At 39.5% G+C, this 22,743-nt stretch overlaps 2 protein-coding genes across 3 annotated transcripts; one reads left to right on the forward strand and one right to left on the reverse strand.

The window, feature by feature from the left end:
- Positions 1-6,414: 6,414 nt before the first annotated feature.
- Positions 6,415-12,692, reverse strand: DNAJB9 (DnaJ heat shock protein family (Hsp40) member B9). Of its 2 annotated transcripts, none has more exons than XM_086747804.1 (3): positions 12,619-12,692; positions 8,619-8,846; positions 6,415-6,862 (listed from the first exon to the last, which is right to left on the reverse strand). In XM_086747804.1, exons 2-3 carry the CDS (start codon positions 8,842-8,844, stop codon positions 6,432-6,434), a joined length of 657 nt encoding a protein of 218 aa, XP_086603930.1. In that variant the 5' UTR covers positions 8,845-8,846; positions 12,619-12,692; the 3' UTR covers positions 6,415-6,431. The 2 variants fall into 2 exon arrangements, with proteins under 2 accessions (XP_086603930.1, XP_086603941.1); XM_086747815.1 differs by lacking the exon at positions 12,619-12,692 and adding an exon at positions 11,402-12,461.
- Positions 12,693-12,896: 204 nt separating this feature from the next.
- THAP5 (THAP domain containing 5) lies at positions 12,897-22,367 on the forward strand. Its single transcript, XM_086747830.1, has 3 exons — positions 12,897-13,062; positions 16,928-17,117; positions 20,883-22,367. Exons 1-3 carry the CDS (start codon positions 12,980-12,982, stop codon positions 21,822-21,824), a joined length of 1,215 nt encoding a protein of 404 aa, XP_086603956.1. The 5' UTR covers positions 12,897-12,979; the 3' UTR covers positions 21,825-22,367.
- Positions 22,368-22,743: the final 376 nt, after the last annotated feature.

The following is a 22,743-nucleotide window of genomic DNA, read 5'->3' on the forward strand; positions in this document are numbered from 1 at the left end:
GTATGTTCCTCCTGCCCTGTGGGCATAATACACAACTTTTCATTAGATCACTACTCAAAATCATGCACATTCAAGGCTAAAAACCCTGCAAGTGCCAGGTGTTGAAGTGAAATGGATTAAAGTCAACTGGGACCCCTCAGACAAGGCTCACTTCATCTTTCCTGTTTCCCATTTAGCACATTCATTTCTGTGCCAGCGGGAGATGAAGAACAGATGATGGCAATATCATCAACAAGTAACCACTTAAAATGTATTTTCTGTCTGTCTTATGTCTAGATAAAATTCTAGTAAGAAGTGGTGCCTAACAAGTGGGTTCGATGTGAAACTGAAAACTACAGTTTCAGAAGACAGCAACACAGGTATAGCCCCAGCATCAGCTGATGTGGACTACTCAATATTCTGCACTTCTGAAGCAGATTGATCTCATCCACCCTGAATAGTAGATGTTCTGGACTCTGAAAAAAATAAAATAAAATGAAATAATAATAAAAATAAAATATTATAATAATAATAATAATAATATTCTATGCTCCACATGCCAGATTCAGCTGAGGACACCATCCTGCAGCTCATCTATATCCTGCCGCACATCTGTAACATCCCTGAAGTCACTCCAGGACTCTCATCTCCATACAGTCTGCCCCACAGTTCATATTATTAAAACAATGCTACATTTTGTACTGCAGGAGATTCACGTTTTAGAAGACAAGCTACACTACCAGGGCTTATGTCACCTGGATCTACCACAATTCCTGGTCTTCCTCTGGAGCCAGGCCAGTTTTCCTCTCCCACCACCACACATTCCCTAGTCAGGCAACCATACCTAGAGAAAAGAGGGCTACATAAGCAGTTCACCTAGGTTCTGACCAGCGACTCAAACAAAAACACACATTTTCAGCCTGACTGGAGAAGTCTCAGGGTAGAGGTTGTCATCCTCACGCAGCGAGGGGTGCTGCAAGGCATAAGGAGCTGGGTGAACTGTAACACCCGAGCAATCATTGCAAACATTATTTCCTCCAGTTTCTCTACATCCTGCCTGTAACTGTCTCTGCTTGTGGTTGTGGTTTCCAGATGTACTGCTTGGGACAATAAAACCCCACAAACAACATGACCATGAAATGAGCTATTGACAGAGTTCCTCTCCACCTTAACTCAGACAGCACTGGTTTACTGGTTTCCTCATTCCCTTCTCTCTCCACTGTGGTTTCCTCGTCAAAGTCCTCCATGCAAGGTTGGAGGACCAACATAAAACAAAACAAAAAACCACCATACCACAAAACACAAGATGATGATCTATTTCCCTAAATATTCCTCAGCTCAGACTCTCACTGTATCTGCAAACCAAAAGAGCCTAGGGCAGTATTTGCAAAGCCCAAAGCATCAGACTCATACAATGGGAACATCCCATGCATCTCCACTGGAACAGACAGCTCTGAGGTCAGGCTTGCACGCCCACAGCAGCCAGGCACCAGCACCACCGACCAAGATCACTGTCAGCACCCCTTCCACATGCTTATGGCTGGAGAATGGGTCAGACTGAGCTAAGATGAGTCAGGCACCTCACTCCTCACGGATACCTTTAAGAAGCACATCAGTTTTTGCCAGGCTACAGACACACAACTCAAGACTCTCAACAGACTTGCAACGCAAATCAAAATAAATAAATAACCCAGTCCTCACCTCCACTCAAAAAAGCCCCCATTAATATGTATGTTGATACCAGGTGTATTTATTCCTTGGTGGACTGTCCCAAAACAGTTGCTTGGAAAAAGGTCCATCTTTGGACCTCCTCCTCCAGTTACTGGGAAAACACTGCAGTTATCCCTAATGACCTGAGCTTCTCCACAGCACCTTTCTTGGTGGGACTGCAACTCCTGGAGGAATGACACAAGCAGTAATGTTAATTTAATTTCAGCGTTACCTTAGTTCCTAAAATAAATGCTGTCAAATCAGACTCCACTGCTCAACAGGTAACACAACACACATGACATTTTTTAAACAAACTGGAATCAAGGATGAGTTACAGCCTTAACCCAGAACTGATTCAGACTTACGCTAGGAGTGACTGATGGTCAATTGATATCACAACTGCTAAGTGGCCTCTACAAAGCTGGTCTCTGTCCAGTCCCCAAAGAAACAGGTGCCCACACGACAGGAGTCAGCAGCATGGCTGTACAAATCACTACCCAAGGGCAGATCAGTCTGGCTCAAACCCGTCAGTCACCAGAGCCAAATGATCCTCTGAACAGCATTTTATTCTGAAATTAGCACCATAAATGGCACAGTCAAGGTATACTACACAAGGCTTTTATTTCAAGTCCAACAGAGTTCAGAGTTTTCAATTTACAAATAATAAAAAAAAAGAAACCAACAAACCCCTCAGCATAAATATATAACACTGATCTTCCATTCTCTCTAACACAGTCCTCAAATCTGGTTTTGCATTGTTAAGATGGCAGATTTGCATAGATTCCAGAGAAAAATGGCCCAATGAGACATACTGAATCCCAAAACTTTTATACCCTCCACCTTCTAAGGAAGAGACCTAGAAAACAATAACTTTCAAGCAGTCTTGCAGCCAACTTCTGAATCAGCAGGACAGCATCTGAACCCTGGCTTCAGAATGCGCACTTCTAAGGGCAATCTAGGGCAATGAGTGCTGGTCACTTCGCTCACATCTCAGCAGGGTGGCCAGAGCACAGGCAGATTCGATAGTTCAAAGCAGAGGCTTTCTGCCTCTCAGAAAAAAAAAAACAAAAACACAAACAAAAAAAAACCAAAACAAAAAACCACCAACCTTTTTGCACAGGTTTTTTTATCTGCTTGGTTTACAGCAGTAGTGCCTGAACTCCAAGCGATTCCCAACATCTCTAAGAAAAACAGATCAGGTAAAATTAAGCCATTTTCTTCCAACCCCACTCCCTTCCCTTTGCAAAACCTGTCATCCCATTCAGGGAAAGTGTAGTGGTCAAAGTGCTCCATAAAACATAAGTGCCACACAACCCACTTGAATCTAGCTTCCATCTGCATCTTGCAGAAAATAAAACAAAACAAAACAAAAAGACTTCACACACAAACAATTTTCACACGTTTAATGTAATGGCACTCTAATTAAGTTTACAGTACTTTCATCTTCACTAGATACTGTTTTTCAAAAGTATAATGGGAAAAAAACAAACATGAAAACAACCACTTTTTTTTGTAAAGGTTTAGAAACTCAGCCATTTGGAGTTACATATGCATAAACATCTTTCAAAAATTGTTAAGAATTGTATTTTTCACCCTCACACAACCACAAAAAAAAAGCTTTTCTGGGTCTTTTCAGAAGATATGGAGATCAAAGATGGCACTTAAACTTCTGGAGTCAGGGGTGTCGTAAGGTTATATCAGGACTTCCGCTGGAGAGCCTGCCATGAAGCAAACACTATAAATAGGCAAAGAATGTGCAAGAGCACCGAATAAGTGAGAAGCACAACATGTTTTGCAAGCTTGTGTTCTGATAGCCATGGAATTGAAGACTGCTGGCTGAGGAAAGTCTGTCTGAATTTCTTCAGCTAGAGTCAATTCAAAGCATACCCATCATAGAAAGTCATACGGATAGCAATACACTGCAATATTGACAACGAGCTCTCCTTTGGATTTTACCTTGGTTCAACAACCAAAACAAGGAGAAAGGTCACTTTGAGAAGCTATAGGAATAACAGGAACTATTTGTTGGTCTTCCTATGCCAAGTACTTCAGAGAACTAATATGGAAGCAGATAAAAATAGACTAGGCAGAAGTCTTTTTAAGGTACTATCAGCTAAAAAAACAGCAACTCCACCATTTTATTATCAGTTTCATATTTTGACTTTTAAGAGTTAAGGAAAAAAAAATACATTTAGCATGAATAGTTTGGAGCATCCTTAAAGAGGGGAAGCTGACCTAGAAGCAGCCAAGGATCCTTGGTTTTCAATGAAAAGCTTATCCTGAAAGATGGTAAACTCATATAGTCACCTAAACTAGACAAATTTTGTGAGTGGCTGTGTTTATTACAATTTACAGTGCTTATTTTAGCTTTTATTCCTCTAATTCAGGATTAGGCAACAGATCCAAGTTCATAACTGGAGAAAACTACTGTTGGAGAAGTCAATGGTTTGGTTCTGGTAAGAACTTCAAATATTCCTTCTCCCATGCTTAGTAACTGCTCATTCTGCTGTTTCCATTTTTTTTAATTAAGAAAATATTCACTAGACTAAGACAGACATTAACATTTTACCTTTGCATTCTGTTTCTAGACTTGCCTCCCACCTCTAAGTTCCAACAGTCATCATCTCTAAAGGACATTCACTAATACTCTCTTATATTTAATACTAAAGGACACACATCCTTCCAAAGTCTTAACACTGTGAACAATTCTCCCCAAATGCATACAGAAATGCCCTCTAAAAAAAACCTTGATGTTTGTGATAGAAAGTAATTCAGAACTTTAAGTTAATTATTTGTTCACTTGGATGCCCATATGGTACGAATCAGGCAGATCATCTGATTCATACACAGGACTGATGGAGTATGTTAAAGAAAAAAATGCAGAAATCTACACGAATTACAACTTTTGGTTGAATCATATATTAATTATACAGAATAAACTAAATATTTCTACTTACACAGAAAAAGGGTGGAAATAAGAGATAAACACACTCACTCCAACACTTTTCCTATTATAAGAATATTGCACATTCCGATAATGTTACACAAATTACTGGCTTTTTATAAAGACCAAATATGAGGTATTAGTCTATTAATAAATAAAGAAGAACATGGAAAAGGAAAAGCACTTAATATAATGCAACAATCCATTAGAAGTAATTAGTGAATGAAAACTGAACAAGCAATAATACATACCCTTGAAGGGAAGGTTAAAGTTACTTAGCAAATAGGCAGCTTTCAATACCCAGCTGAGAAGCAAAGGGTTAAATCTCTTGATAAAGATTTTGAGACTTCAAAGCCTATTAGAACACTGCTGTTTAAAATGCTCATTTTGCTCATGCAATCAGTCTGAAAGGTAAATTCTTATATCTATTCTATAGAGACAGCAACATGTGAGTGACAGTAATCTTATTAAGGGGAAATAAAACAGAACTTTTGGATTGACATCAGCTAAAACATTCAAGGGTTTTCTTGTGGGGTTTTGGGTTTACTCCCCCCCCCCCCTTTAAAAAAAAAAACAAAAACAAAAAAAAAAACTTCTAAATAGTTTAGACTATGGATTTCCACGGTGCTGAAACTGATACCCATTAGTACTGTCCTTATTATTAGCAGATTCCAGCACCACAAGGCATTAGATGAGTACAATAATTTTAATTTTCAGTTTTACTCTGTGTTTATGTTAAGAATTTATCTTTCAAATCACAATGCTGAAAAATTCCTGCTGAAAGGTAACAAATCTGTCAATCTAAACATAATCTATTTTTTATTTAGACTCTTCCAGAAATATTAGGAATCTGTAGGCAAGCTTAAGCTTATCTTGTTTAAGTTCACAAGAGCACAGAGTAGTATTTAAGTTCAATAAACTGAGCTATGGAATCTACATTGCACATGTGGTAATACAGTAAGCATAAAACAAGAGTGTTTTCAGTATGCTCTTCCAAACCTTTTTAAAGAGATATTTGTATTTTGGAAGAAAAAGAAAAACCCTTACATGCACACAGACTTACAGACATGAATATCCCTTAACTAAGTCAAGGCTTAGTCAAATCCTAAGACCTTTTCAGGCCAATGAAAGGCTATTTGGAAATAAAAGTAATTTCTACATCACTCTCCAAGGTGAAGCACAATCTTAACATATTCCTTCTTGTTATTTTCCAACTTCGAAAAGTGTTTTTTTATTAATACATTTGCAGTGTTGGACAGAGTAACAAAGATCCAGGTAAGTCATATTTCTGCTGCTATTTTGTGTAAATAATCTAATTTGCACAATAAGTCTGTACTAGGTAAAAACTGCAAGTGAAAACTTGGAAAGACATGATAAAAAAAAGCAGCACTTCAAAATTAAAGTATCTCCTCTGCTGCAATCCATGCACCAGTAATCGAAACAGTCCTGAATTGGCATATATGAAAACATTTATATTACATTTCTGAAATTTAAAATATATATCTTGTGTTGAAGTTCAAATTTATGGAAAGTGTTTACTCAACTGAAACATATATACTTTCTCCTGTCACGTGAGATTTTTTTTTCTCTCCCATTCTAAGTAGTTACTGAGACACCTACTTCACAAATGCATGTTTTTTCTACTCTGACGATTAGTTTCATCTACAATTTCTTTATAGTAGTTAAGTGTTTTTTAGAACAAACTGTTCAAAGAAATTTTTTCCATATTAGCACTAACCCAAGAAAGATTATGAAGATGTTGAAAGAAGAAGAAAAAGAGATGAAAATAAAGGAAACGTTATTGTCCGGAACAGTCTGTATATGTGGTAACCATGTTTCCTCGTCTCTGAGTGACAGTCCTACAGTGCTTGCTGGATCCATGAAACCTGGTATCAGTTCGCACCGCTTGTCGGTGTGCATTTTCAAAGTCACTAAACGAAAACATTTTTTCCATATTTTCAAACACATCATCAAACAGTCCACCTCCAAAGGAGAACTCTTGGAAAGAGCGTCTTTGCCGATTGTGAGCTTCCCGATGGCTTCGGAAGTGATTTTCAAAGTGCTTTTTGGACCGTGAGTTTTGACTAAAGAGGTCAAAGTCTTTGAACAGATCATCAAAGTTGAAATTAAATGACTGATGGAACGGGCTTCCATTATTTCCTTGTCCTCCATGACGGCCAAACTGATCATATTCTCTTCGTTTATTCTCATCTGATAATGTTTCATAAGCTATTTGCATGTAAAAAAAAAAAGTTTTAAAAGTTTATTTACATTCCCATTAAAAGGGAAAAAAAAAGAAGAAGAAAAGAAAAAGAAAATCATACACAAATAGAAAAAGAACAGCTTTCTCCCAGTCCCTCAACAGGACAAATTTTAAGCAAGACTTTCATTTGACACACAAGCCAAATCAAGCTCACCATTTGCTTCACTTTCTCCAACCCAAAATAAGCTGTTTCAAAATAAACAGGGTTGTTTTTTTTTCTAATAATAAATATAGCTATACTATGAGGACAGATTATATCCGCAAAGTTTTAAATTCACATAACACAACACATTTTGACTAGCAATAAAGACTAGCGTTTTTATATTTGAAAGAAAATAGCAATGGCACACGGCCATCAGAAAGACTGAGGGAGAAAAGAAGAGTTAGGAGCTCTGCCTAACAAAACGATCTGCCTTCTGCATTCCTATCACAGAGACAGTGCAATGTCTGCAAAACTACTTGCCAGCCAGCGCCAGCCAGCAAGTTCTAGCTACGCCACAGTTACAACTAAGCAACAAGATAAACATAGAGATGAAACAGAGGCAATGAAATTTCCCCTATGTCCAATAAGCCTAAATTTTGTGATTGGATATACCTGACATAGCATTAGGTTTCCACCAGATCTTTGGTCCAGAACTACAGATACTGGTGTTCCAAGGCAGAAACAGAAAAGACAGAAGATATACGCATTCTGATATCATTAAGTATGTTAAATGCTTTCATTTTCTTATCTCTCAAAGGCTTGCAACTATTCTATATGCTTCAACACTTAAGAGTTCCCAGTTTCTCCCATAACAGCCGCTAACAACTGCAGTAAGTATCTAACAAAATTGTCTCTCCCTTTCACTGTATTAATAACTACCTTTCTTTCAAGAAACTGTTATGCAGACAAGAAGATAAAACCCAGAAATCTCTTATTAGCTTAGTTAAGAGAACTACACAAATAGATGGATGTTCCTCATAGACTCTGTTACAACGAAGTGGGAACACTTTATTTTTCGGCAAGCCTTTGATTATTTACTTCCACCATATGTTTAATCACAACACACTTACAAATGGTCCAGATCAGAGGATAATTTAGGTTGGAAGTGACCTCAGAAGGTCTCTACTCGAACCTCCTGCTCAAAGTAGGATCAGTTACAAGATCAGACGAGGCTACTCAGGGCTTTATCCACTCATTCCTAAAAAAATCTCCAGGGACTGCACAACCTCTTTAAGGCAACCTGTTCCAACACTGACCTATCCTCAAGGTGAAAGAGATTTTCCTTATTACCACTCTGAACCTCTTGCATCTCTTGTCCCTTTCACTCTCACTAGGAATGACCTGCTTTTTTTATAATCTCCCCATAGTTGCCCTTAGGTCTCCCTGAAGTCCTAGTAATCCTGAGCTGGATCTTGCTAGACAGATCAAAAGAGAAGAATTAATCTCCTAGGGCTAAAGTTGTCCTACTGGCAAGTATTTTTTGTGACAAGAGACTTAAGTCAAAAAGCCTAATAAACAGGAATACATAACCTGTGTAAAAGGCTTGCCTATGTGCAAGGCTATAGAAATGAGTCAGATATTGATATAGGACATTGGACACCACAGAAGTGGAATTAAGAAAAAAAAAAAAACACTTTTTACCTCTTATTCAGTGAAAACAGTATACTTAATTTATCACATTTTCTCACAGATACAACTCATGTTACCAAATTATTAAGACCAAAGTTAGCATATATTACCTTCAGCAATTTCTCTAAATTTTGCTTCTGCACCAGGACTCTTATTTTTGTCTGGGTGGTATTTCATAGCCAGCTTATGAAACGCCTTCTTGATCTGGCGGTCAGATGCATTTTTTGGAACTCCTAAGATATCGTAATAGCTCTCTGTAGCCAGTATTAATTCTGTTATCATTAAAATGCAGAGAGCAAATGTAAAGACAGATTGCGTAGTTGCCATTTCTCTCATTCCTAGAAAGAAAAAGAAACATACTTAAAAAACAAGTTATTTTAGGTTCCACAATAACTTAAATGTACAACTATAAGCTCAAAGAGGAAGACCTGTATGTTTGGAGTCACTCAGTGACAGACACCTAAGCATGTTGTTTCACACACATCAAGCTCCATTCCCCTAGTTCCATAATCCCAGAACATGTGAATGAAAATACTGCAAATTCACATTTCACATGCACACAAACATGCTTCAGTGTTTATCTTTGTTTTACACCTGTCCTTAACAGTACATTCTCCCACAGAGGGGTTGAAGTAAATATACTCTATGTTTCACTGTATCAAATAGTTCATGCTAGCATACCTGAACTAGCTTTAAATTAACCCTTGAGTTCTAGGATCATAAACACAGCAGCTTTAAATTAAGTGCAGGTTGCAAAACTCGCTCAGTACTGCAAGACCAATCTACTGACTAACTTGTGCAACACTAAGAGCCTGAAAATACAACTGGCTGACAGATCGACTGTGAAGTGCAGGAAGACAAGACTGTCAGACACTCATGCTTGGCTCCAGAAGGTCATTTAACTGACCTAAGGTGAATATAATAAAGAGTAAAACACTGTACTCTAAATTAGAGTTCACTCCAGTACGGCGCATCTTCCTTTACTTTACAACAGGCTGTGCTTAGCTTACTTTAATATCAGATTGTACTCTACACAAAACCATCTACCATATCTTTAATATCAAATAATTCATCTGATTAATTCCACTGCATATAAAGGTTTACATATGAAACTCTCAATGTCTGAACTGAACTCAAAAAATAAGTCTTCTATACAAGACAAGCAGCTTCAATAACAATTAAAAGTTGTAACTATTTTTTCAGCAACATATTTGTAAAAAAGTCACACTTTAAAACAAACTGATGCTAGAACTCAAGGGAAAAAGCTGTGGCATAAATAAGTCATAAGAAAAATCAATTCCTGATTTTTATGAAGTACAGAGTGAGTTCTCTCTATCAGAAGAAGAGATCAAATGATACTTCCAAGGCTTGTGCATATTATATTTAAAACACAGAGTACAGAACCATGAATGTTCAAAGAATGCTGGCTATCACCTAACCAGCAGGATGTATGACAAGGCCTTGAACAAGCCAGAAGTAACGCATTTCCCTCAGACTACACTGATCTGAGTGTACTGTAAGTACAACACAGAGATGAAAGGTATTATTTCCTTGAAAGTTGAATAAACTAGCCTCGCAGTCTGGGTACCATTAAAGTTAGAATACTTTTAGATGGTATGTGACCCAAACATTTGTCATGTGGAGTTCAAAACATTTGAGTATGCAGTAGACAAAACAATTAAGCCTTTATTAAAAAGTCCATATCCTCTAAAGAAAATTAATACCCACGCACTAAAAACTGGAAAAAAAAATACCATTTCTAATAGGTAAGTGAGGAGGCTCAAATTAATGTTGTGAGGCAAGAGCAGAAAGCTTGTAAGATTAATGTACCCATGCCCTCTTAAGCATTTATTTGGCTTGCAGCCTGCATGATATCAAGTGTTAAGGAGCAGCAGTTGAAACAAATTGTATTTTGATCAGTGTACTTAGATACCAAATGGACAGTTCTTTTCAGTATTCTTAATGCATGATACCAGACACATTTTTAGTACAAGCCTTTCCAACTCTTCCATGTATTTTCTCTCACCACTTCACTAACCTGAACCTTTGTTCTTGGGCACTAAGAACTACACACACGTACATCCTTCCACACTTTTGGGGCTTTCTTGCTGTTTGTACTTTACAGATACAGATTTACCTCTTCATCTCATAAGCAAGATGGGTTTTATTTTACTTCATCCCCCCATGCCTGCATCATGCTTGTATAATCACCTGCTGCATTCTTTCAAAGCTAGGCTCTCTGCTTCTACTATTAAACACTGAAAAGAGCTAAAAAGAGCAGTTTATATCCTTCATTAGAAGCCAAATCCTCTTTTATAACTCCCAAACTCATCAGAGCCTGAGAGCATCAAGTCACTCCTTTAAAGTTTTCTGCTCTGCCTAACCTTCTCAACTTCTGTTATTCTTGAAAATGAATTACACCTAAGTTTTCCTTTTTCTACAGTTTTACATCAGGATTTCTGTAATGCAGTTCCATGCTATACTGCCCCTAGCTTTATCTGAATTTCTAAACCATATTAAAAAATAAAAATCAGCACTTAGGTTTCATTATTTTTTTAAATAATGTAGACAGATTTAATGCTGCCCTTGAAAAACTCAAATGAAATTAAAGTATAAGAATGAAATGAAACGTAAATGAAAGTCAAATACAAATGAAACTCCAGTATAAGCAGGATTTTAAATTATATGGTTATCACAAGGACATAGTAAGTCTTATATTTAGACACTGTCATCAATTATGGAACGTACTTTTTAGGAAACATCTCTTTTATATGCCGTCAGCATCTTAGCGTTGCTACTAGATGTTAAATGCCTGACCTCCACCCTGCCATGCTTAACTATTTTTACAATCTCTTTCAAAATCAAGTCTCTTTTAAACAGTTACTATACTTACCTCTCTTCTCCCTCAGTTTCTCAATTGAAAAGGGATAGATAAGTTTCACCTTCCAGCTACGTGCAGCAGTTACTTAAAAGTCCAGGATTCGTTACATTCTGTATACTTCTTGCCATTAAGCTCACCCACAAAATAGTCCCTCCTAGCAATTATGAAGAACTACATTTTATTTGAGTACAATCTAGCAATAAAGTTAGAGATTTTATTAACACAGATTAACTATTTAACTCTGTGGGATAAGCAGTTACAGATCTCAACTATTATTAAGCTCAATACAAGAAGTACACTGTCCAAAGTTTACCAAAAGTAGTATAGAAGTGATAATGTTCAATCGGTTCTCTGTCAGTTTATCAATATTTATCAATAGCTGCATGATGAAGCAACGTTTAAGGATGATGTCCCTGGAATAAAAATCTGTCATACACAGAAAATAAGGAGCTACTTCCATCTTGCAATGCAAATATCCTATTCCATCCCTCTTTGAATATAATTAGAAAGATCTTAGGTAAATGTTTATATTCCCAAAGCCTCACATACTCAGAAAATCCAAAGCATCACTACTGCTCCAATTACACAAATTGTGATGCACCATCCAGCGGAATTTTGATGTTATGTAAGTATTTTTGCAAACGATTTTCAGTGGCAAGAAAGCTATCGAAGTTTTCCATTGGTTCGCATATCACGACTAATCCGATGAGTAAGCAAGTCTCCTTAGTTCACAGCCAGCTACAAGGAAGTCTGTCAAACTCCAGGGCTTGCATTTTCCCTGGCCTCTCCTACACCGATTGGAAAGCAAATCCAGGAGAAGGCTCCTGAATCTTACTCTGGAGAACAGGGAGACGAGACAGAAGCCTCCCGTGGCACCACCCTCCTTAGGGAACCTCATTAGAGCCGTACCACAAAGCGAGGCCGAGTTGGAGCTCGGCAGACGACACCAGCGACACTTAAGTGACACTGTCCCATCTCCAAGTCGGCCAGCCTCGGGAAAGATCACAGCAGACAGGCCTACCGGGAAATGAGAAGCCAGAGAGCCTCAAAGGGCAAATAAAACCACCAGACCGAGTTCGAGCTCCAGCTCCAGTCCCAGACCCTCAGCCGCCCCGGCGCCCCTCTGCGTCCGCCTTCCCTCCTGCTACCTCAGCGGCCCTTCGCCATCCCCAAGCCCTTCCGCAGCGGCCCAGGCCCCTCGCTCTCGCTCCCGGCCCTCTTCCCCTCACCTCAGCCCTCGCTCGCCGCCGCCGCCGCCAGCACACAGGCCGCCGCCCCTCAGCGCCCCGCGCGCAGCTCCCGCCCAACGGCCACCCGCGCTCGCGCAGACCTTTCCCCCCGCCCCCCGGCCGCGATTCCTACACGAAGCGCTGCGCCATTGGCCGCTCGGGCCCCCCACGTGACGCGGCGCACGCGGACGGCCGGGGCTGCGGCGGCGACTGCCGCTGGGCGGGGCCTCAATCTGTGACGCGAGGGGCAGCGGAGGAGAAGGGGGCGGTGGCCGCGTTGTCCCCGTGACTCCCGCTCCCCGCGCCCCCGCTGCCGGCGGACGGATGGTTCCGCCCCGCGCCCGGGCTGCCCGGCACCGCCATGCCGCGGTACTGCGCCGCGTCCTGCTGCAAGAACCGAGGGGGCCAAAGCGCCAGGGACCAGCGCAAGCTGAGCTTCTACCCGTGAGTGGCCGGAGAAGGGGGTAGGGCCTGGGTCGGGGCTGGCCCCGGGGAAGGCCAGCGCCAGAGGGGCCGGCCCCGAGCGAGGCCAGGCCTCAGGAGCCGGGAGCGGGGGTGAATGGCCGGGAAATGAACTTCAGGGGCTCGGAGCCTCCTTTGAACCCTATCAGGTCCCGAGAGGCTGGAGGGAAATACCGCTCTCATCTCTGGGAGGGAGAGGTGTATGGGAAAAGGGTGCCCCCCTTGCTTAGGGGCAGCAGCGTCGAAGGGCTCTTGAATAGTTGCATTCATGAAGTGAAAACCAAAGAGATTCGACTAAAAAAACCCCAGCATCTTGCGCTTGTAATCGTGAGGCTGTTTAGCTGTTAGAGCCGAGTAGCACCGGTTACCGTGTTTCTTTCCAGCTGCCTTTGTGGGAGGGGTGTTTCGGCAGGGTAGGCATTAGTGGGGGCAGTGGCTTAATGGCGAAGGAGCCGAGTGTCCTGTATCTGACAGCTTGTGGGCCAAGCAGAGGGCCTAACAGACTAGAAGAGTAAACATATATTCATTCTTTAAAATAAAATATTCCCACTAGAATAATTATTTTGCCTGTGCTGCGAACAGAAGCATCGCTGGTTTCTTTGGAGGCAGCTGAGCTAGCTGGAAGCTAACAGGCTGGCTTGCCAAAAACCTGTTTATGGTGGCTGCGTAGTACTATCAGGCCACCTGATTGATTAGTCACCATCCCAGGCCCGCAGTAACCTCTGTACTGTTGTGGTTATGTGGCTCTTGGTTCCCAGAATGGTAAGTTAAAAACAGTGTTTCTCAATCCTGAGAGGAGCACAGTGCAGGTAACTAAATACTAATTATTTTTGTTGAATAGAAGTACAATAAGTGTTTGTTAACAGAAGGAATTTTGTAGCATTTAAGAAAACTTTGAGGAATAGATTTCATAAATAGCCTCAAAATCTGTTTTTGTAAAATCTATACCTCAAACAAAGTTGTGAGTTTGTTTCAGTTGCTAGGTAGTCATTGTTATCCCAAGATCAGGAAGGCTATGTAGGAAAACCCACAGGAAGACTGCTTTGAAAGGGATTTTAGTTTAGATTGAAGAAAACCTCTTTATCCCAGCATGTCTCTAATATGTGATTGATCATAAAGCAATCATGAAAATGAGGGGAAATAATTTTTTTTATATTGCTTTAGAGACTGAGTGCCACATGGATGATCAAAACAAGTTTGAGTACGTATTTATATTCAAAACCACAGCTGTTTTACCTAGCCATTGAATTGCTCTGCATTACCAAGTGCCATGGTTCTGTGGAAGAGGTGTTGAGATTTGATTTATAGAGAACTCTTGCCCTGCATTAGCAACTGCTACTGATACGAATTGCAGTGTTTTACAAGTTTTATTCCTTTGCCTCTTACTATCCCAAAGAAGTCCTCTGCTGCTCTGTGGTTTTGGATCTGACTCCCTTCTGAACTTTCTGACCCTGACCTAATCTTGGCTAGCCTAACTGCCTTTGTTTTATTTCTTCACACCTCTGATTTCTGTAGGCGTGCCAGGTCCTGAATAAATTCTGTCCACTTCCTCTTTCCATTTTCCTTTTTTTGTGTCTTCTTTACATCAGAGAACAGATTCTGATGATGAGTAAGGGGATATTGAGAGCAGGAGTAGGTTTTGGCAAAGTTGCTCTTTAGCTAATACAATACATTTCTCCACCAGATCTTGTCTTTCACTACAGATTTTGTTTCCCATTTGAAGCTGGCTGACTGTGGGGAAGGCAGCACATGCTGTGTTGCAAGGGCAACAGCAGAGGAAGCAAATGTTCTCAAGCCCTTCTTGGAGAGGGTGCAATCTATGACATGACTTTCATGTGAAAGAAGCCATCCTCTTAGCGAGAGCCTTCTTTAGACCTATGTAGGAACATTCCAGGCTAAGCTCTGTTACTCATGGGGCATGCTGTGTAATATATGTAATGCTGCTATTGGGTGTACACAGTCTAAGTAGGCAGGGTTTGAAAAGACTGAACCTCTAACCTGTCCTGGAGAGCTTATTGTGTTCTCGCTAGCATTACTCTTTGCACTCCTGCAGACACTCAGAGCCAGATACATCAACAGCTTGCTCTGTTTCCTTGGTAACTTCAAAATTTAAATGGCAACAAATTTGAAAGATTGGGGAAGGGGTGAAGACATGCACATTTATCCTGTGAATCTCGGGTATCTTTCTCTCAAAATCAGCTAAATTTGCAGTTTTGGAATACTGTGGACCTGCAGAAGAGTCATTGTTGTGTGTGACTTTTGGAGGAAACCTGCAGCTTCAGGGATTTGAGGATGGGACCTAGGGTTTGCCAAGAAATAGCCCAACTGACTGGTTCCTTTTGTAGCATTCAGGTGACACTGGGCACTCTAGGCTCCCTCCCCAGCTTCTGTTGTGTGGGAATATCTCACTGCAGAACCAATTTTTTGTGCATTGAAGTTCCATAAACATATGGTAATAAGCTTAACCAAAAGAACTGATTGTTAATTAGAAGGAAAAAGGAGTTAAGGGAAGAGAAATGGAGTTAGGAATGATCCATTTCTATTTAGGGAGTAAAACAAAACGGCTCTTGTAAAGAGGCTGTAGGCAGTTGTTCACATCTGGATGTTTCTGTTGTCCATCATCCTGCCACCAGCTAATACTTTTTACATCCTATAGTTACGATCAGGTCAGGTTTAATGACTACATGAATCTATCTCTTACACGTTCATATACACAAAACCGCAGATTTTTTCTTCTTATTATTGCTCATGATTCTAAGGAATATTGCTTTCTTAACAGTAGTTATTTAACAGTACTCAGAATTGAAGTTATGGTTTATATATATCATATGTGGTTATATGCTAGAGTTGAAAGAAACTTGATATGCACCAGAGAAATCTGTGCATTACAAATACCCTAAATGTCTGTCTGGTAAGAGATGAGAGCCAAGAGTGGTCTGAATGTTCATGTTGCCATTACCATAACTGCTTGGGTGTACGTGCACATTAAGGAGCCTTTAATTTCCCTTTAATTTGTGTATCGCAATTCATTAGGTGAATTACGTATCTTTACCTACTTTCTTTTAATTTAGTTTGCTTTCATATGTGTATCTTTTTAAAATCAATTTATCTTTTTCTATGAATCTGTATACTCTTTGATTTCCTTTTCAAGAAGGTTAGATGGTTGAAAAGTTAGTTACAGATTACATAATATTATGTGGGCTCTCAGCACTGTAAGAAAGCTTAGTTGCTGAAATACAAAATATAAAAATGCTTTACATTTGTTTGTATTCACTTTTTGAACAACATTTAAATCCTACACTGGAAATACTCAGATTTCCATATTATCAGATAACCCGAAGTATGACATATATTAAGAGATACTCTGTTGAACAAAAAATAATAACAAAAGTTTTTGTTACTAGTTTTGTCTAGTAGGACAAAAAAAGCTTCACAAATACTATTTCTAAAATGAAGACCAGACCTAACTTTTCTTAAATGAAGTCAGAGTATTTAATCGGACTTCAGCAGAACTACTTTCTGAGCAAGTGTTGGATTAAGCCTTTTAAAACATCTTGGCCATGGGTTCTGAAATACTGAGCCAGATGAAATCGATAGAAATTCTGTTGCACAACTCTGGAGCAAATATCCAACTAGAAATAATATGGATAATTATTGGATTAAGTAACATCCTAATTAACATTTCATAGTTAAATTTTATTTAAAGGATTATTTTAATCTTTTTCTAAGGAAAGACTATGTGGTAAGGAACAGTGAGATATTCTATACTTAAAATGAAAAAAGGAAGAACAAAATAAGAGCTTGTTTTCTTTGTGTTTTTGTTTATTCTTTCAACTGCTTCAAAAAGATTTCCACTTCATGATAAAGAAAGACTTGAGAAATGGTTGCGGAATATGAAACGAGATGCATGGACTCCGAGTAAGCACCAGCTTCTATGCAGTGATCATTTTACCCCCGATTCCCTAGATGTGCGATGGGGTATACGATACTTGAAACATACTGCTGTACCAACAATATTCTCTTCCCCAGATGATGAGGTAATGTATTTCTATCTTTTTTTATTATAGCACAGAGCTAACCAACTATTTATGTTCTGGTTTTGTTTGGTGGGGGACGGAGCGGCCTAAGGTGGTAGCTTCTGTAGGAAACTGCTAGAAGTCGCTCCCCTTTGTTCAGTGGACTCGGCCGGGCCTAGGGCGGACCCGCTGCAGGCCAAGGCCGAGCCAATTGGTAGCAGAATGTCCCGTGATAACGCCTCTGCGATAACGTATTTAAGAAGGGGAAAACAGGAATAAATAAAAGGAGAAGATGTGAAGCAGCTAAGCCAGTGCAGAGAGGGGGAGGCGTGAGACTTGTGGGCCTTGCAGGCCTCACCCTCTGGCCTCCCGCCAGGCAGCTGACTGGGCTCAACTGGGCCTGGCTGCAGGAAGTGGAGAGGAGATGAGAAGTGAATAAGATGTAAAAAGGATCCTGAGAGGCGTCTGCCAGCCTGTTGTGAGGAACGGCTGCAGACGCCAAGGTCAGTGAGGAAGGAGGGGGAGGAGTAATGCGGCTCCTGGCCAAGATTCCCCTGCAGCCTGTGGTGAAGACCATGGTGGAGCAGGTTGTCCCCCTGCAGCCCGTGGAGGTCCCCAGAAGGGCAGAGATCCACCTGCAGCCCGTGGAGGACGCCATGCCGGAGCAGGTGGAGGCCTGAAGGAGGCTGTGGCCCGTGGAGGGCCCGCTGGGGCAGCTGTTCTGGAGTGACTGCACCCCATGGAAGAGATGACCCACGCCAGAGCAGTTTCATGAAGGACTGTGGCCCGTGGGAGGGACCCCACGCTGGAGCAGAGAAGGAATGCGAGGAGTTCTTCCCCCGACGATGATACAGCGGCGTAAAACAATGTGTGATGAACTGACTGCGACCCCCATTCCCTCTTGCCCCCAGTGCCGCTTGGGAGGGGAAGGTAGTAGAGATAATGTTAAGCCTGGGAAGAGGGAAGGGTGGGGGGGAGGTTATCTTGTTCTCTGTCTCATTCTACTGCTAATTTTATAAATAAATGATGTCCCCAAGTCGAGTCTGTTTTGCCCATGACGGTAACTTTAAGGATTTCTCCCCATCCTTATCTCAAACCTTGAGCCATTTTTTCTTATATCATCTTCCCCTATTCTCTCGGAGAGTGGGGGGAGCGAGAGAGAGACTGCGTAGTCTGGTCCCGATCACGGCTGAACTACGACAAATACAAATGTTCTGATTATTTGTCATATATTCATATTTTATTTTAAAAATAGAATTCCTGCCCATCAAAATATTTTTGTCAACAGGACTGACACAAAATGAATATGTGATTCCATAGTGTAAAGGAAGAACAACTTCCCATACTTTGATTGGAGGTTCTATATCTTTCTTTAATTGGAAATTACAGAAGCATTTCCCATAGGAAAATAAATTTCCTATGAGAATATTATGATTCTAAATATATTTTCCTGTGCAATTACTGTTAATACTTTAATGTTCTTTTAAGGGCTTTTATTAACTGTACATAAATACTGGCTTTGGAATGTATTCATTTCAAACCATGCATTTCTCTTTCCTGTCCATAAGCTCTATAACACCTAAGAAAGCTATGCCACAAGGAACGTTCCATCTTGTCTTTCAGAGTTGCACTATTTGTCACATAAAATACTGTGCTAGACAGACACCTAATCTTGATCAAAGCTATGTTAATTCTCTTCTGGCCCATAATTGTCTTCTTCTGGATCATCATATTGGAGGTGGGAGAAATGGAAAGACTGGAATTATTATCAAGGCTTAATTGCTGAAACTGAAATGTGTGTAATTAGTTTTACAAAATAATTTAACTATAGTAATAAATTTCTCTGTCTTCTTGGATAGCTGCAAGTGTTGCCCAGAGTGCTTTTGACTCTATAGAGTGAGAAGCAATCTTGGTAAATCTCTCAAATATAAAAATAGAAAATGTTGCCGTTTATGGCAGTAGTAACTTAGCAATAAATTTATTTCCTTCCACACACCCTGCCCCACTTCAGTATATCCCTTACTTCCCTGTGCCTCTTCATTCTTTCTTGTTTTGCCTGTGACCATAGACCAGTCATAGTATACCTACAAAGGTGGACAGTAGAGTTATGAAGTTAACAAACTTTTTATGCAGTGTTATTGCCAAGAACATACCAATGGCTTCTCTAAATTATTTTTGCATTAGCAGTATATATGGGAAATCCCAGATAAATCTATCCAGTTTGGGAACAATAATATTATATGCTTCCTTTCAATGTATCCATCAATTCCCTGCTATCAAAAGAAGAGAGGTGCCAGTTCTTGATATCTCTGATACTGTGAACTTGCTTTCCTGGGATCTCACTTTGCTCTCTGGCTGTCTGGCATTATTGTCTTTTATCTCACTCTTCTGACTGTGCTTGTCTAAACATCTACACATATCCTGTCAGTGACCACCTTGGCAAATCAACAATACCCATTGGCTTGGCCACTGGTGCTGTAGTTGCCCCAAGTACAGGTCTTCAAGCAGCTCTATCCAGAGAGGTGTTTTGGTGCCTTTCCTTTAAACTTAGTGTCAGTTTTGATAGGCAAGGATTTGGGGGACATTTCCCTAATGTATTTCATAAGAGATTTGTCTAGTTATAAGATTTAGTCTGAGAAGGCCTTTTTCAGCTGCTGGTAGAATCCCTAAATTGATACCATGTTAAGTATCACTTTTGTCTACATGCATACCTTATGAACATACACTTTGAAATTATATTTTCCATCATAATCTGTTTTTTCTTTCAGCCCTCTTCTCCCCATCCCCCTTTTTCAGTTAAAGCTGATTCTTGTTCTCTTTGTTTTGGTTTGGTTTTTTTATTTTGTTTTTTAGTCCATAGGCCTAACATGAGTACAAGTTCTGCAGCGTGGTCTCTTCATAATCAAGCCTACTAGAAAAAAATAAGACACTCAGTGTGTTTTTTTTTTCCACTGATGACATATCAAAGAGCTTGTTTGGATACTGATCTTAAATTGAATCATGTGGTAATGTCATTATGTAGAGTGGTGAAAAAGAAGGTGTCTAAAAAAGGATAAGCTTCAAATTCTCTCAGTAACAGCTTCTGTTTAAAGTCCTGTTGAAATTTTAGCCTCCTGTTAAAATTTTTGTCCATCCAAAACAAAGTTCTCCGTTCTTATGAACTGTGAAGTTTAGTTGTCAGAATTGACTTGTTTGTTGAAAAATCCGCCTGTGTGTTTGTGCATGAATATGTTTCACTGTTCTTCAAGCCTGTGTTCATAATCTTTGTTGTCATTGTTGTTATTAAATTCTCTTTGGAGTGGACCACATGACTAAAAAGTTGCCATAACTGGCTAAAATAACTTTGTTGCATCTTTAATACAAAAATCTTGTACTATGTGTATTTAATACACGTTTAATACAACGTTTCAGTTGGTAATAGGAGATGCTAGCAGTCTTTAAAACAGATTTGTCTAGCCACTTCTCTTCAAGTGCTTTTAAAATTTTGTGATGATTCATGTAAATCAGTAAATTTCCTTAGAGTTTGAAAAAGCAAAAAAAAAGTATTCCTGCCTTTAGAGCTTAAAAATAATATTTTAACATTTAGGACCTGAAGCAAAGTTATAGAAGACACATGAACTTCCAGGTCTCTGGTGTAGTTTTTAAATAGTGCTCAACTAAATTACTAATTACTCAGTACCATGCTATAGAATGAGATTTGCCCAATTTTTTTTAATGTTCAAATGATTTTGTAGTTACAAGGTTGTTGGATTTCTGTTGTTGTGTTTTTGTTTTTTTTTTGTCCAGGAAAAAGATTCTTCTCAGAACACCCCACAAGAGATAAAGAGAGAAGACGTGGAAGAAACAAATGTAGAGTCAGAGAAAGTGTCTGTATCACTTGAACCCTGTACACCGAAGAAAAATCCTGTAATTGCAGAAAATGTAGATGAGAAAGCAGAAGTAGTTTGCTCAACTGCATTAAGTAAGCCTTTACAAATTCAAAAACTGCATCTTCAAAACGGAGACTTTCAAGCAGACAGCATCATTCTTGATAGTTCTTCTAAGCAGCATATACATCAACCTAATCCTGTTTTAATGGCAGCAGCATTCCAGAGCATGGAAGCTACTTCTGTAGAGGATCCAGTAGGTTGTACAGCTACAGTCTTGCAGTTTACAGACCCTGACTACTTGAATTCATCCCTGAAAAATGCTTTAGGTTCAATTACTGACTATGCAATTGAAAATCCTAACTCTCATGTTGTAGACCATCCTGTTGAAGTAAAACAAACAAATGAAAATGCAATTTTACTGAGTACAGTCACACAAACTATTGAAGAGTTCAGTGGAAGCGAAGAATCTGTCATTGCTATCATTGTGCCAGCTGAGAGTCCAGAAGAGCCTGAAATAGTAAATAGCTCTTTCCTGCCTATTAAGCAGGAGTTTCTTGACACAGAGGAGACAGAAGCAGACAGACCTGTGTATATGAATGCATATGGTGGAAGTGAAGTACTACAGGCTGAGCATTCATATTGCAAACAAGACATAGACAGAGATCATCTTTGGCAAAAAATTTCAAAGCTCCACTCTAAGATAACTCTACTTGAAATGCAGGAGGTAAAAACTTTGGGGAGACTCAGGTCCTTGGAAGCTCTTATTGGACAATTGAAGCAAGAAAATCTGCTTTCTGAAGAAAAGCTGAAGATTGTGGAAAACTGCTTTACAACACTTGAAGTTACTATGATACAGTGAAGGCTCTCAATAATTGTTCTAAAATACCTTTTTATTCTCTTTGGCTGTCTTTTTGGACAAAATAACTTTTGTTTCAGTCATGGTATTTTAAATACCTAATGCAGATTGTGTGAATAGCAAATGTGTAACATTTAAAATGTTACATCAACCACTACCAAAGCTAGGTGGTAGAATATTGCCTATAAAATATGATTTGCAAGTAAGCTTTAAAAAAAAACCAAACCTGTTAAAGTTTTCTTTAGAAGTATATGAATTGAATTAAGAAAGATAAGGTAAACCATTCTAGCTGCAGGCTCCTCTGAAACATGCAGCTCCTGCATTTGGGGCAGTAATAGAATGGACTAGCATGTAGGATGGACAATTATAAAACTGTTGTTTAAAAAAAAAAAAACATTCCCAATTCTCTTTCAAATGAGTAACGAGGTATGTAATACACATTGTCCAGTGACACCGCAATTACTCTTTAATCTTCTGTTCGTCTAACATCTGTTCTGACAGTTTTTTGTACACTTTGACCTTATTAAAATTGTTTCTGCAATAAAAGGAGTTTCCTTTCATTTAGTTTTAGAAACAAAAATTCTTTAAGAATATTGTTACAGTGAACAGGTCCATCTCTTTTTTTGGATGATTCAACTCAAATGGAAAGAACCATCTTAAGTAGTGATGTTTTTGCTGGTTAGTTAAAGGTAAAGCTGTAACTGTTCAGTTAGTGCTGTCTGCTCAGCATTGATCCTCTTACCAGCTGGTAATGCATGTATCCAAAATGAAACAATGAAGAAAATAATGCCTTGCAGAGCAAATTGCTAGTGAAAGTAGCAGAATCTGGGTCATTATTTTTCTGTACCTTACTCTTCAAGAAATGGATTTACAAAACTAAAAATCCACTCCCCCATATTGATTTTATTAACTGTTTCTAGTG

The sequence above is a fragment of the Chlamydotis macqueenii genome, chromosome 1 (assembly GCF_036417535.1).
Source record: "Chlamydotis macqueenii isolate bChlMac1 chromosome 1, bChlMac1.mat, whole genome shotgun sequence".
Classification (NCBI taxonomy): domain Eukaryota; kingdom Metazoa; phylum Chordata; class Aves; order Otidiformes; family Otididae; genus Chlamydotis; species Chlamydotis macqueenii.

Coding starts and splice junctions, on each gene's coding strand:
- DNAJB9 (XM_086747804.1), bottom strand. CDS start 8,844: ATGAGAGAAATGGCAACTACGCAATCTGTCTTTACATTTGCTCTCTGC. Junction 6,863..8,618: donor ATTTAGAGAAATTGCTGAAG/GTAATATATGCT, acceptor ACATGCAAATAG/CTTATGAAACATTATCAGAT.
- THAP5 (XM_086747830.1), top strand. CDS start 12,980: ATGCCGCGGTACTGCGCCGCGTCCTGCTGCAAGAACCGAGGGGGCCAA. Junction 13,063..16,927: donor CGCAAGCTGAGCTTCTACCC/GTGAGTGGCCGG, acceptor TGCTTCAAAAAG/ATTTCCACTTCATGATAAAG. Junction 17,118..20,882: donor TCTCTTCCCCAGATGATGAG/GTAATGTATTTC, acceptor TTTTTTGTCCAG/GAAAAAGATTCTTCTCAGAA.